We start from the raw sequence: 15,168 nt of genomic DNA on the forward strand, positions 1-15,168 counted from the left end.
GAGCACCGAACTGGGACTTGGGAGGTGAGTTCTGTTCCTGGTTCTGCCACTGGCCTGCCGGGTGCCCTTGGGCAAGTCATTCTCCTCGTTGTGCCTCAGTTTCCCTACCTATAACGTGGAGATAATGATACTGGCCCCAGGGGTTTTGAGATCTGTGGATGAACCTGTGCTGTATGTAAGAGCTAGGTGGTATTAATGCACCCACTCGTGTCTCCCTCTGGTGGCCAGCCTACTGAAAGATAACAGCCTACTGCTGCTGCCTGCTAGTGGAGTTACTCCTTTAGCTCAAAGGGGTCTGTGCAGGGAAGGTCATCTTCCTTCCACAGTGCTTAGGGTGGTCCAGGAGTAGGACACTGGGACTGGTAATCAGGAGACCTCGCTCTGCCACCTGGTGTGACCTGGGGCAAGTCTTTCACCTCTCAGAACTTCCGGGGCAGGGTCTGTCCACGTAGCACCGAGCACAATGGGGGCCCGATCTCAATCTATAGCCGCTAATAGTAAAGGCCTTACCTTAGTGTGTAACCTGGAACGGAGTCTTGGCTGGGTACCAAGGGCAAGAGAGAAGTGAGACCAACAAGATCCTGGCCTCTTGCTGGAAATAATAGTCACGTGGGATGCTCCCCAGTCGGATGGGGGAAACACACAGCAGAGGATGTCCTTTACTCTGACCCTGACCCCTCCCCCTCCCCCAGGGAGGGATGGAGGCTTGTTCTATGTAAGCAGGTGTCACGAGTTGGGTGGGGGTTCTTCATTAAAGGGAACTTGCCCTCTTTCGCCACCTGTTGCCGCCTCTCACGCCGTTTTAAGAAAAAAGCAGCCATCAAGCCAGAGGCTTCTGGAGTCATGTGAATGTGACAATCTCTGCTACGTTTCTTGGAAGCCAGGAAGTAAATGAAAAAGACCCCCGAACTTTAAAAGCAGTCTCAGGAGTTTTATAGGAGCCCGTCGCAAGACTTTTGTACACGCTTTATGGGCTGGTGGGTTTGAGTCAGTAACGAGACTGATCTTCTAGGGTCTTCCATCTATTGGCGTCTGTCGCCTTAGCTCCCAGCTGGGCTGCTCTGTTCTGATACACGTGCCAGGCCCCTGTCCCATGCCAGATTTCCTGATGTGCTTTATGTTGCTCTTGGTTTGGGGCACCGATGCCTGAAAGTTGGGCTACCGGGAAGCCTCTCTCGTCCAACCCAATCTGCTGCCATCTGTCTCTCATCAGATAACGGGGGTGGGGTGGAAATCTGGGCTGATCTCAGCCATCTCCAGGGATGCAAGGATCAGTGCCGCTGTCACGATGGGGGTCTATCAAAGGGGACACGGCTCTGGCACTCAAGGAGTTAACTCTGCTTGTGGTCATTGTTTCCTGGGTGGGGCAGACTTGGCTGGAGCAGGAGTCCCTAGGATAAGTAGTTGGCAGCTTAGATCCTAACCTTCCTGGCTGGGGAAAGACTCAGACCGAGCCATAGAACCAGGCATCTGGAATGGCTGCGGGAGGTCACACAAGGTCCGCTGCGCTGGAAGGAGGCTCCAATCCGGGAACTAGGCTACAGGCCACGTCCTGATCTCTGCTGTGCCAGCGTAGCTCCGGAGTGACTCCCTGGCCTGCCACCATCATGTTTTACGACGGCATAAATGAGAGCAGCGTCTGGCGCGTTGTTTGTGCCGCCACATCCGTTCCACGCTGCAGTTAGCCCGTGCCAGCTGACTTGGGCTCAGGGTAAGGGGCTGTTTAATTGCAGCGGAGATGTTTGCGCCCCGGGCCAGAGCTCTGGGACCCTCCCTCCTCGCAGGGTCCGAGAGCCTGGGCTCCAGCCCGAGCCTGATGTCAAACTGCAGTGTAGACGTAGTTTTAGTGGCTTGCATGTTCACTCGAGAGCTTCTCTTTCACCCGTAGAAGTTGGTCCAGTAAAAGAGATGATCGCACCCACGTCTCAGTTGCTGGAGTGCTTATTGGAGGGTGAGGGGAGGGCAGTCCCGCATCATTCTCCACCCTCCCATGCTAATAGAGCTGGGATCAGGCCCTGAGTGACCTAGAACGCTGTGCCAAGCTTCTAGGTCTTGTCTGCCGATCGGGCACCAGTCTGGGAGGCAGGCGACTTGGGTTCTATTCCCGGCTCTGCTCTCTGTGTGAGACCTTGGGCTTGTGTCTCTGTCCCCCGGTTTCCCCATCTGTGAAATGGGAGGGAGGAAGGGAGAATGAGGGTGCCACCTTTTGTAAAGTGCTTTGAGTTGATGGATGGAAGGCACCATAGAAGAGCCACAGGTTCAGTAGTGTTAGACGCCCCAGGCGTGGACCAGAACCCTGTTGCACTAGATTCTGTGCAAAGTCAACCTTCCTGGAGTATTTTTGCACCCAAGAGTTATAAAAGAGCTGGGCGAGAGCTCCTTGAACCATTAGCATTGGTTTCTCCCCCCGCCCCCATAACTCTTTGAACATTGTGGAAGATCTATAAGACTTGAAGAAAGGGTCTATTTGAAGACAGATAAAATATAGGTCTGTCAGCCGGATGTCAATCCCAGGCAAAATAATGGAATAGCTGATCTGGGACTCAAGTTAATAAAGAAATAAGGCGGGTAACTCATGCTAATCAAGTGAGTTTATGGAAAATAGATCTGTCAGCAGGGCCAGGGCCTGCTCCAGGCACCAGCGCAGCAAGCACGTGCTTGGGGCGGCCAATGGGAAGGGGCAGCACCTCCAGCTCTTCGGTGGCGGGTCTCTCAGTCCCTCTCGGAGGGAAGGACCTGCCACCGAATTGCCGCCGAAGAATGAAGTGGCGGCGGTAGAGCTGCCGCCGATCACGGCTTTTTTTTTTTTTTTTTCCTGCCACTTGGGGCGGCAAAAACGCTGGAGCCGGCCCTGGCCGTCAGACTGATGTGATGTGAAACTAACTAGGAACAAAGGACGTCGGCCATACTTACAGGGTGGGGGACTCGCTCCTGAGAAGCAGTGACTGAAAAAGATTAGCTGATCCTGAGCTGACAGTGTGGTGCTGTGACCAGGACCCTGGGATGTGTAAATGGGAATCTGGAGCAGAGAGGTCATAGCGACCGCTGCTGAAATACTGGCTCCAGTTCTGGTGCCCACAGTTCAAGAAGGATGTTGAGAAAATGATAGAGGTATATAAAATCATGAGTTATGTGGAGAAAGTAGATAAGGAAAAGTTTTTTACTTATTCCCAGAATACAAGAACTAGGGGTCACCAAATGAAATTAATAGGCAGCAGGTTTAAAACAAATAAAAGGAAGTTCTTCTTCACACAGCGCACAGTCAACCTGTGGAACTCCTTGCCTGAGGAGGTTGTGAAGGCTAGGACTATAGCAACATTTAAAAGAGAACTGGATAAATTCATGGTGGTTAGGTCCATTAATGGCTATTAGCCAGGACGGGTAAGGAATGGTGTCCCCACCCTCTGTTTGTCAAAGGGTGGAGATGGATGGCAGGAGAGAGATCACTTGATCATTACCTGTTAGTTCACTCCCTCTGGGGCACCTGGCATTGGCCACTGTCAGCAGACAGGATACTGGGCTAGACGGACCTTTGGTCTGACCTGGTGCGGCCGTTCTTAGGGGTCAGAGAAGAGTCATGAGAATGATTAAAGGATTGGCAAATAGGGACTCCGATTTATTTAGGTTAACAAAGAGAAGGTTAAGGGGTGACTTGATCTATAATTACCTACACGAGGAACAGAAACTTGATAACAGAGAACTCCTCAGTCTAGCAGGGAAAGGTCTAACGTGACCCAATGGCTGGAAGTTGAAGCTAGACAAATTCAGGGAAGAAATACAACGTAAACTTCCGTCGATGAGTGTGATTAGCTATGGGAGCAACTTGCCAACCTCTGTGGTGAATTCTCCATTGCTGACCATATCAAAATCCGGCTTGGATGCGTTTCCAAAAGATCTGCTTTAGTTCAAAGAGGACGGAATCCAGGCAAGTCCTGTGGCCTGTATTGTACCAGGTCAGACTTGAGGGGAGTGGCCTTAGAATCTGAGGGGTTTTTTTTGGACTCCTTCACGACCCTGCGTAACACAAGGAAGTTGAATCCTAGTTGCTCTGCCAGCCCCAGCCTGAAATGTAATAGCTTGTGCTGGTGTTGGATGTAGGGTGACTAGAAAGTGTGAAGAATCAGGACAGGGGGTGGGGAGTAGTAGGCGCCTATGTACGAAAAAGCCCCGAATATCAGGACGGTCCCTATAAAATCGGGACATCTGGTCACCCTATATGGCTGGGACCTGGAGCAAAGGCCACAGCCAGTGGGAGCGGAGAATAGGCACCGTGCTATGCCCAGTACGTAGTGCACTGACTGATGAGCCCAGGTGCCAGCTCCGTGCTGCTGGAGGTGCCCCTTGGATGGGGAAGATTTGCTGCCTTAACGAAGGCCCTTTTATGGTGCAGAGGGACAGTCCATTAAGGTCAAGGTAACTGAGAACCAGGGTCCTGTGGGTTTTTGTGCCGGGTGATACAGAGCTGCATTCGCCTTCACACTCGGGTGCCTCCACCCCCAGGCTGATCTAACCTGGCATGTAGCTCTTTGGCATCTAATTACAATCAACTGCGACGCACGGCAGGAATGCAGGGGAGCTGGTGAGTCACGCTTGGCGCCGGCTGGGGAAGCCTGTGAGTGGTGCTGAGAGAGCTTCAGGGCCCTGGTGTCAAGGCCCCAATTGGACGGCAGTCGGGCCAAGTCCACTCGAAAGTGAGCTAGCTGTCACTGGGGAAGGGGGAGGGGTGCCTGGCTGATTCCTTCGGGAAGGACAGCCTACTAGAAGGCGGTGTGGGGGTCTGGGACTCCTGGGTTCTATCCCCAGCTTTGGGAGGGGGAGTGTGCTCTGAGTAGAGCAGCGAAGATGGGGAGTTGATACCTGGATTGTATTCAGAAAGTGGGGGGGGGGGTGAGATCAAGGTGTGGCTGGGAGCCAGGACTCCTGGGTTCTATACCTGGCTCTAGGAGGGGAGTAGGGTCTAGTGGTTAGAGCAGCAGAGGGGCTGGGAGCCAGGACTCCTGGGTTCTGACAATCCTGTGCCAAATGTCTGTTCTAAAAAAAAAAAAAAATCTTGTGCTCGCTACAGGAGAAACTAAGGGCTTGTCTACACTGGCACTTTCCAGTGCTGCAACTTTCTCGCTCAAGGGTGTGAGGAAACACCCCTGTGAGTGCAGCAAGTTTCAGGGCTGTAGCGCCAGTGTAGACCGTGCACTAGCGCTGGGAGCTACATCCCTCGTGGAGTTGGGTTTTTTTTCTCTCCCAGCGCTCTGCTGCAACTACACAAGCCACGTTCGTGGCAGTTCTTTAACATTGTCAGTGTAGACTGGCCCTAATATAATGACTTTATCTTGGGTAAATCTTCTACTTCAACTTCCCCTGTAACTCTGATTGCGAACGCTTCCCCTTAGCTGTTAGCCAGCTGTAGCAGATCATGCCCCTCACTGTTGCTACGTAACAATTACCACCAGAGCTGGAGTGGGGTCGAAGGACTAGTGCAAGGCAGGCTGGGAGTCGGGACTCTTGGGTTCTATCCCTAGCTCTGGGGAGGGAGTGGAGTCCAGTGGCTAGAGCATGGGGGTGGAGTCTAGTGGAAAGTCAAGACTCCTGGCTTCTTTTCCTGTCTCTGCCGGTAACTCATGCTATGATCACGTGGCAGTTCCTTCTGTGCCTCAGTTTCCCCACTTCTACAAACTTTTTAAAATCCCTCCCAGGGATGCTGCTGAATGTTCTGCAAAGCATTTGAGATCCTTCAGGTGGCAGGCGTGTTGTCCGTTATCTGAGCAGCCCCATTCCCGGCCTGCTCTGAGCTATGCGAGGTGAGGCCCCTAAAGCCACACCCCGTTCTGTCACAGGCAGTCCTGCCTTCCCATCTGCGGTGGGCTCTGCTCTCCTTGTTGCATTTGGGGGGAGGGGAGTTACAGAGGTGATTAGATTACTGAAGTTTTCTTTTTATGGGGGCCTTAAATTCTTTAAGCAACATGAGTCACCTTTTCCCCTGCTCTGAACAGCGTGGTGGCGTGTGTCCTTATGGTTCCCCAGGCAGTGTTACAAGATAACCTTGAAGAGTCATGTTAACTAGCATGACATTAAAAACTCCTGTGTGGACAGGTGCAAGCTGGGTTTAATATCGTGTCAGCTGGTTGGGGTTAGCTCTCCTATTCCATCCCGACCAGCTGACGGGATGTTAAACCCGGCTCGCCCCCGTCTAAGTAGTAGTTTAACATTGTGCTCGTTAAGGTGACTCCGAGGTCATGTTCTGATGCTGCCTTGTTGTCTAGTGAAGACGTGCCCTGACTCTGGGAATTGACTATTCTAGTCTCAACCTGTCAGGACTCTGCAAACTGAACCATCTATAAAAACAACGAGGAGTCCTTGTGGCACCTTAGAGACTAACACATTTATTTGGGCATAAGCTTTCGTGGGCTAGAACCCACTTCATAAGATGCACGAGTGAAAAATACAGGAGAAGGTGTCTCGTTAGACTGACCTCACACTGGGTAAAGCAACCCCCATCCTTTCATGTATTTATACCTGCTCCTGTATTTTTCACTGCATGCATCTGATGAAGTGGATGCCACAAGAACTCCTTGTTGTTTTTGCTGATACAGACTAACACGGCTACCCCTCTGAAACCTGAACTATCTGTGGCACCTCTCTGGCCCTCATCATCGCTACTAGCTGGGCACCTCACAATGTCGATCCTCCCATTAGTAAAAAGAAGAACAGGAGTACTTGTGGCACCTTAGAGACTAACAAATTTATTAGAGCATACGCTTTCGTGGACTACAGCCCACTTCTTCGGTGATGTGCTGCCTCACGGGGGGTATCTCCTTTTTAGGGACCTGAGGCACAGAGAAGCTAAAAGTGACTCTTCCAAGGTCTCTCTGGAAGAGCAGGGTCTTGCACCTGGATCTCCCAAGATCTAGACTAGTGCGCTAACCACTGTGCCAGCCTTCCTCTCAGACAACTCAGCTAGGGAGAACGGTCCATTATTTAAGCTTCAAAGAGTGCAGGCATGAAATCTCAGCCTGTCTCTCATTAATCCTCATTTGATTGGGGACGGGGAGGAGGATGATTTTGGGATGGAAGTGCAGGACTCCTGGGTTCTTTCTGCCCCCCTTCTCCCCCCCCCCCCCAGTTCTGCCACTTCCGCCCTCTGGGCCCTCACTAACTATAGATTAATAGACTCCAAGGTTAGAAGGGAACATTGTGATCATCTAGTCTAACCTCTTGTATAACCGGCAACAGAACTTCCCCTAAGGCAAGTTCACTTCCTCGTTCTGGGTCACCCCCCCTCAATGTTACACGTGGATATCTCCCTACTCAACAAATTGTTGGGACGCTTACTGCAAAGTTTCCAAGGAGCTTAGAGAGCCTTTGATGGAAGGAGCTTGTTAAGTGCTTTGTGAAGTATTTCAAATATCCCTCAGCACTGATCTTTCTCCTTCATGCAAGGTGGATTGGATTTAGTGTGCCAGAGACAGCAGCCAAATGTAGGATGTGGGTTTAAAAAGTGGCGTAGTTCTTTCTCTAAATACCCTCTTGCTTTGTACTCCTGTCACCCCTATCGATCTAGAGCAAATCTTCTTGAGAGAGATCCGGGCCTAAAATGAGTCCATTTCACTTTGTTTCTAGTCAATGTCATGACTTTTCCTTCCTCCCTGCTCCTACCTGTTTGCTGAGCTCTCCTCACTGATGGGCCGGGTTTTAAATCTCTCTCCTCCACCTTTATTTTCGCTTGGAATCTCGCATCTAATATTTTGAATCAAATCTTTCCGTGTTATTTGTTAGAGTTGCACCAAGACAACTGGATGCTGCACAGACGCACACAGAGAGAGATAGCCGATCAGACTGACCAATATTGTCTGTTTCCTTGTGCTAAGGAGGGACAAGTATGCTCTGTCCATATCCAGCTGTCCTCTTTTGTTTTCTACGTGGATTGTAAGATCCTTGGGGCAGAGGCCATCTTTTGTATTCTGTTTGTGCAGCGCCTGGCACAGCGGGGCCCTGGTCTGTGACTGGAGCTTAGAGACGCTGTGATAATAACGAAATAGACAGAGAGGTTCTTGACACGTGGAGTGTGTGACAGAACTAGGAATTGAGCGACGGTCTCCTGAGTCCTGGTCTGGGTTTCTTGATTTGTGTAATGGTGGGAGCAGGGGAGTGCTGGGACAGCAGGGTAAGTGTGCTCTTCTCCATGGGGGAGGGTACTGACTGTGCCCTGCCAGGATCCCAGTGCCGGCTCCTGTGGGGGAGCGAGGTACCCAGCCTCGTGGGGTGGCTTTGGCAGCCCAAAAGCACAGTGTGTTGTGAGCTGCGCCAAGGACCCAGCAGTGACCTTTGCCGTGAAAATGTTTGATGTTGAATAAGGAGCTGCCAAGCTGAAAGGACTGAGAAACACTGGCTGAACCCGACCTCCTTTATAACCCAGAGCAGCCTGCCTCCAGCCCACGTCGGGCAGTGGCGCTAGAGAGCGTACCTTGAAATCAAGCCCGGGTTTCTCTTTCTAAAAGGCTTCAAGTGATTGGAGAAGCCACCAAGCGCGTGATCTGAGGCTCCTTAAAGAGACGTGGATCAAAATTCTGAGCACCTGCCCTCCGAGGATCGGGGTCCCCAGAACTGCGCCCAAGCCAACAGAGCGTTAAGGTGGGCCCTAGCTGGGACTCGAATCACTAATTGTTTCTGAAAATCGTGCCCCAGACGCTATGTTCCTCTCCCGCCCTTTTTGGGTCTATTTCATCCTGGTCTGCGCTAGGCAGAAGGTTAGGCTCATTAGATCATAGTGGTTCCTTCTGGCTTTAAAGTGTATGAATCTAGATAGTGTGTAATGTTAGCTGACACTCATGGGTCTGCTAATTCCTAACAGAGATTGCTTTAAGCCTGAGGTTTTATATCCTTTCAAATACTCCTTTTATGATAGTTAATGCGCAACCCCGGCAGTTCTCGTTCTGCCTGTGTCTTCAGGGCAGGGACTGTCTCTGCAGCACCTGGCGCAATGGGGCTTGGTTTGAGCCTCTCGGCACTGCCATCATGCACAGAGCAATGGAGAGAGAAATGAAGAGGCATAAGCCAGGGAATGTGCCTTCGTATGAATTGCCACACCGGATCAGAGCAGGGAGCCCGTCTAGTCCGGCATCCCACCTCTGACAGGGGCCAGCCTCCAATGCTTCAGAGGACGGTGCAAGAAACTCTGTGGGTGGCAGTTAGAGGCAGGTTCCCCCCATGGGGGATGTTTTCCTCCTGATCCCTGGTTCTGGAGCATGAGGGTTTTGTCCTTTTTATACTACTGGGTGTCTGGGTTGAGTTGACTTTGCCTTACTACTAATATAACTCAGATGCCTCATCTGAGGCCGAAACCGGGTCCTTGCCCGCGCTGGGATTTTGAAATCAGGGTTGGTAACAGTGCAGCCTTTTGCACCAGGTTGGGGTGGGCGGGGAGAGGGTGTATCCATTTGAACAGGAGCACCAGTGGCTAAAATCCCCTTGCAGACAATGCTTGTGAGGCTGTGCCAACCTGCAGGAGCTACAGCGGGGGAGGATTGCACCCATGGTGCCAAGGTTGCATGGAGAAGGGACAGAGGAGGCTGGGGGTGGACGACTGGCATCGTGACAGGGTCTGGAGGCCAGGCGGGGAGTGAGGATGCATTTTGACTGGGCTGCAGCCGGGTTGGTGGGTGGCTCTGGCATCGGGGTCGGAAGGGCGCGGGTCCGGTGCCAGGGATTTTCCCCTTGCCCAGACGAGTGGTTGGGCAGGGGTATCTGAATCATAGAATCATAGAATATCAGGGTTGGAAGGGACCTCAAGAGGTCATCTAGTCCAACCCCCTGCTCAAAGCAGGACCAATTCCCAACTAAATCATCCCAGCTAGGGCTTTGTCAAGCCGGGCCTTAAAAACCTCCAAGGAAGGGGACTCCACCACCTCCCTAGGTAACCCATTCCAGTGCTTCACCACCCTCCTAGTGAAATAATGTTTCCTAATATCCAACCTGGACCTCCCTCACTGCAACTTGAGACCATTGCTCCTTGTTCTGTCATCTGCCACCACTGAGAACAGCCGAGCTCCATGCAGGTAGTTGAAGGCTGCTATCAAATCCCCCCTCATTCTTCTCTTCTGGAGACTAAACAATCCCAGTTCCCTCAGCCTCTCCTCATAAGTCATGTGCTCCAGACCCCTAATCATTTTTGTTGCCCTCCGCTGGATTCTTTCCAATTTTTCCACATCCTTCTTGTAGTGTGGGGCCCAAAACTGGACACAGTATTCCAGATGAGGCCTCACCAATATCGAATAAAGGGGAACGATCACGTTCCTCGATCTGCTGGCAATGCCCCTACTTATACGGCCCAAAATGCCGTTAGCCTTCTTGGCAACAAGAGCACACTGTTGACTCATATCCAGCTTCTCGTCTACTGTGACCCCTAGGTCCTTTTCTGCAGAACTGCTACCTAGCCATTTGGTCCCTAGTCTGTAGCAGTGCATGGGATTCTTCTGTCCTAAGTGCAGGACTCTGCACTTGTCCTTGTTGAACCTCATCAGGTTTTTTTGGCCCAATCCTCTAATTTGTCTAGGTCCCTCTGTATACTATCCCTACCCTCCAGCATATCTACCACTCCTCCTAGTTCAGTGTCATCTGCAAACTTGCTGAGAATGCAGTCCACACCATCCTCCAGATCATTAATAAAGATATTAAACAAAACCAGCCCCAGGACCGACCCTTGGGGCACTCCGCTTGAAACCGGCTGCCAACTAGACATGGAGCCATTGATCACTACCCGTTGAGCCCGACGATCTAGCCAGCTTTCTATCCACCTTACAGTCCATTCATCCAGCCCATACTTCTTTAACTTGGCGGCAAGAATACTGTGGGAGACCGTATCAAAAGCTTTGCTAAAGTCAAGGAATAACACGTCCACTGTTTTCCCCTCATCCACAGAGCCAGTTATCTCTTCATAGAAGGCAATTAGGTTAGTCAGGCACGACTTCCCCTTGGTGAATCCATGCTGACTGTTCCTGATCACTTTCCTCTCCTCTAAGTGTTTCATAATTGATTCCTTGAGGACCTGCTCCATGATTTTTCCAGGGACTGAGGTGAGGCTGACTGGCCTGTAGTTCCCCGGATCCTCCTCCTTCCTTTTTTAAAAGATGGGCACTACATTAGCCTTTTTCCAGTCATCTGGGACCTCCCCCGCTCGCCATGAGTTTTCAAAAATAATGGCTAATGGCTCTGCAATCTCACCCGCCAACTCCTTTAGCACCCTCAGATGCAGCGCATCCGGCCCCATGGACTTGTGCACATCCAGTTTTTCCACATAGTCCCGAACCACTTCTTTCTCCACAGAGGGCTGGTCACCTTCTCCCCATACTGTGCTGCCCAGTGCAGCAATCTGGGAGCTGACCTTGTTCGTGAAGACAGAGGCAAAAAAAGCATTGAGTACATTAGCTTTTTCCACATCCTCTCTCACTAGGTTGCCTCCCTCATTCCGTAAGGGGCCCACACTTTCCTTGACTTTCTTCTTGTTGTTAACATACCTGTAGAAACCCTTCTTGTTACTCTTAACATCTCTTGCTAGCTGCAACTCCGTGTGATTTGGCCTTCCTGATTTCACTCCTGCATGCCTGAGCAATATTTTTATACTCCTCCCTGGTCATTTGTCCAGTCTTCCACTTCTTGTAAGCTTCTTTTTTGTGTTAAAGGTCAGCAAGGATTTCACTGTTTAGCCAAGCTGGTCGCCTGCCATATTTACTGTTCTTTCTACACATCGGGATGGTTTGTTCCTGCAACCGCAATAAGGATTCTTTAAAATACAGCCAGCTCTCCTGGACTCCTTTCCCCCTCATGTTATTCTCCCAGGGGATCCTGCCCATCTGTTCCCTGAGGGAGTCAAAGTCTGCTTTTCTGAAGTCCAGGGTCCGTATTCTGCTGCTCTCCTTTCTTCCTTGTGTCAGGATCCTGAATTCAACCATCTCATGGTCACTGCCTCCCAGGTTCCCATCCACTTTTGCTTCCCCTACTAATTCTTCCCGTTTTGTGAGCAGCAGGTCAAGAAAAGCTCTGCCCCTAGTTGGTTCCTCCAGCACTTGCACCAGGAAATTGTCCCCTACACTTTCCAAAAACTTCCTGGATTGTCTGTGCACCGCTGTATTGCTCTCCCAGCAGATATCAGGGTGATTGAAGTCTCCCATGAGAACCAGGGCCTGCGATCTAGCAACTTCTGCTAGTTGCCAGAAGAAAGCCTCGTCCACCTCATCCCCCTGGTCTGGTGGTCTATAGCAGACTCCCACCACAACATCACCCTTGTTGCTCACACTTCTCAACTTTATCCAGAGACTCTCAGGTTTTTCTGCAGTTTCATACCGGAGCTCTGAGCAGTCATACTCCTCTCTTACATACAATGCGACTCCCCCACCTTTTCTGCCCTGCCTGTCCTTCCGGAACAGTTGATATCCATCCATGACAGTACTCCAGTCATGTGAGTTATCCCACCAAGTCTCTGTTATTCCAATCGCATCATAGTTCCCTGACTGTGCCAGGACTTCCAGTTCTCCCTGCTTGTTTCCCAGGCTTCTTGCATTTGTGTATAGGCACTTAAGATAACTCGCTGATTGTCCTGCTTTCTCAGCATGAGACAGGAGTCCTCCCCTCTTGCACTCTCCTACTTGTGCTTCCTCCCAGGATCCCATTTCCCCACTTACCTCAGGGCTTTGGTCTCCTTCGCCCGGTGAACCTAGTTTAAAGCCCTCCTCACTAGGTTAGCCAGCCTGCTTGCAAAGATGCTCTTCCCTCTCTTTGTTAGGTGGAGCCCGTCTCTGCCTAGCACTCCTCCTTCTTGGAACACCATCCCATGGTCGAAGAATCCAACGCCTTCTCTCCGACACCACCTGCGTAGCCATTCGTTGACTTCCACGGTTCGACGGTCTCTACCCCGGCCTTTTCCTTGCACAGGGAGGATGGACGAGAACACCACTTGCGCCTCAAACTCCTTTATCCTTCTTCCCAGGGCCACGTAGTCTGCAGTGATCCACTCAAGGTCATTCTTGGCAGTATCATTGGTGCCCACGTGGAGAAGCAGGAAGGGGCAGCGATCCGAGGGCTTGATGAGTCTCGGCAGTCTCTCCATCCCATCGTGTATCCTAGCTCCTGGCAAGCAGCAGACCTCTCGGTCTCCATGTGAAACCTGCCTGAGCCCTGGCAAAAGCTGCTCTCGTAGACAAGGCCGCATTGTGTGGCTGGGTTTATAAACACCCCCCTGCCCTGGTGTCTTTCTCCTCCGAGCTCTGAATGGGCCTGGCTGCCAGCCAGCGGGGCGAGCCCGTGGCGGGGGGGGCACGGGAATGGAGGCGCTTCCTCCACTGCCTGCAGAAGACGAGCTGCTGCACTTGGGCTCCTTTCCCAGCCTCTGAGTGTGGGCCGGGGATCAGAGAGGGCAGGAATCGGGATTGGAGATCCTAGGGTGGGCCTTGGGGATTAGGGATGACGGGGATCTGGAGGGGAAGGTGTGGGGATGTAGGGGAGCTGGGATCAGTGGGTATCTGGGAGGAGGAGGGGTTGGGGTCTGGGCTGGTGATCTGGGGGGCAAGGGGTGGGGAGGGGGCAGGGGGCTGGAATGGGGGCAGGGATGTGGAGAGGGGTGGGAGTGGGGAGAGGATGTAAGGGGGAGCACTAGGGACTCCTCCCATTGTGTGTTCCTGGTGCCCAGTCTGTAGGGGGCTTGCTCGCAGGAGAGGCCATAGAGGATAAGTGCCTGTACTGAGGAGTATCGGGGGTAGCCGTGTTAGTCTGAATCTGTAAAAAGCAACAGAGGGTCCTGTGGCACCTTTAAGACTAACAGAAGTATTGGAGCATAAGCTTTCGTGGGTGAATGCCCACTTCATCAGACGCACGGCTGTACTGAGGAGGTGGGGGGTGGTCTGAGATTAGTGGACATGGGCTGGGGGGCATTTGTGTGACAACAGGAGATTGAGCCCCGTGTTTGCGGGGTCGCCACGGGTGTGGGTTGGCACAGCTGGGGATTGAACCCGGGGTTCTGCGAGGGGTGGGGTGGGGACCGCTGGGGTTTGAGCCCACAGCTGTGGGGGGGCGTCAGCAGAGTGGGCGGTTGGGTGCGCAGGAAGGATGCTGTATTGTTTCCAGCTGTGCCAGTGACACCTCTCCCCTCTCTTCCCCCCTCTTCTCCTCCAGGACCAGTTTGATGACATAGAGCGTCACACCCAGTGGGGGCTGGATCTGCTGGAGAAGTACGTGAAGTTTGTGAAGGAGCGGACGGAGATCGAGCAGGCCTACGCCAAACAGCTCAGGTAGGAGGGCAGGGGACAAAGACCAGAACGGCTGCTTAAGGCACAAGGGCCTAGTGGTCAGGGCGCCTGAGTTCTAGTCACATTCCCTCCCAGACCTAGGGCCAGGCAGGATTCTTGGGTCCCATTCCCTTCCTTTGGAGGGGAATGGGGTCTAGTGGTTAGAGCTGGGTCTCAAGAATCATGGGTTCTGTTTCCAGCTGTGGGAGAAGAGTGGGGTCCAGTGGTTAGAGACGGGAGTCAGGTTTCAGGACTCCTGGGTTTTCTCTTCAGCTCCTCCCGCAGTACCTTTTGGAGCAGTTTCCTCTCTCTGGGCATGTCTACACTGCAATAAAACTCCCACGGTTGGCCCGTGTCAGCTGACTCGAGATGCGGGGCTAAAAATGTTCAGTGTCGAGCCCGAGCTGTGTAACGCGGGTCTCAGAGTCCGGCCTGGCCCAAACGCCTGTACTGCGATCTTAGAGCCCTGCGGCCCGAGCCCTGAATCAGCTGCCACGGGGATTCATTGCAGAGTAGACAGACCCTCTGTTCCTCCATTGCTCCATCTGTGAAATGGAAATCGAGGCAAGGGCAGCAGAAGGGATTTGCCCAAAGTCGTGCAGAGAACTGGCTGGCAGGATGGCCCGATCCCACGCTCCACCCACAGCTCTGTCCTTCCCTGGTCTCTCCCTCCTCCCTGACCTGTCCGTGCCTTGTGGCAGAGACCACTCGTACCTGCTGATAGTGGGGGGGGGGGGGGGGGGGGGGGGGGCAGCGCGGGGGCCCCTGGCCCCGTGGGTGTTACTGAGCATGCTCAGTACAAGCCAAAGAGCAAATGGGGGGAGGAGGCACATGACCCTGCATCCCCCCCACTCCCACGCATCACGTCTCGTATTATCTGCATCGTGCTCCAAGATCC

General features: G+C 52.4%; 1 protein-coding gene across 1 annotated transcript in view; it reads left to right on the forward strand.

Moving 5' to 3' along the window:
- The window catches only part of TRIP10 (thyroid hormone receptor interactor 10), a gene marked incomplete at its 5' end in the record, with an annotated part of 68,808 nt that overhangs the window by 20,470 nt on the left and 33,170 nt on the right, over positions 1–15,168 (forward strand). Inside the window, one exon of the mRNA XM_034792134.1 lies at positions 14,158–14,273. Coding sequence (XP_034648025.1) covers positions 14,158–14,273 — 116 coding nt within the window. The remainder of the gene's footprint in view (positions 1–14,157; positions 14,274–15,168) is intronic.

This window comes from Trachemys scripta, chromosome 16, assembly GCF_013100865.1.
Source record: "Trachemys scripta elegans isolate TJP31775 chromosome 16, CAS_Tse_1.0, whole genome shotgun sequence".
NCBI lineage: Eukaryota > Metazoa > Chordata > Testudines > Emydidae > Trachemys > Trachemys scripta.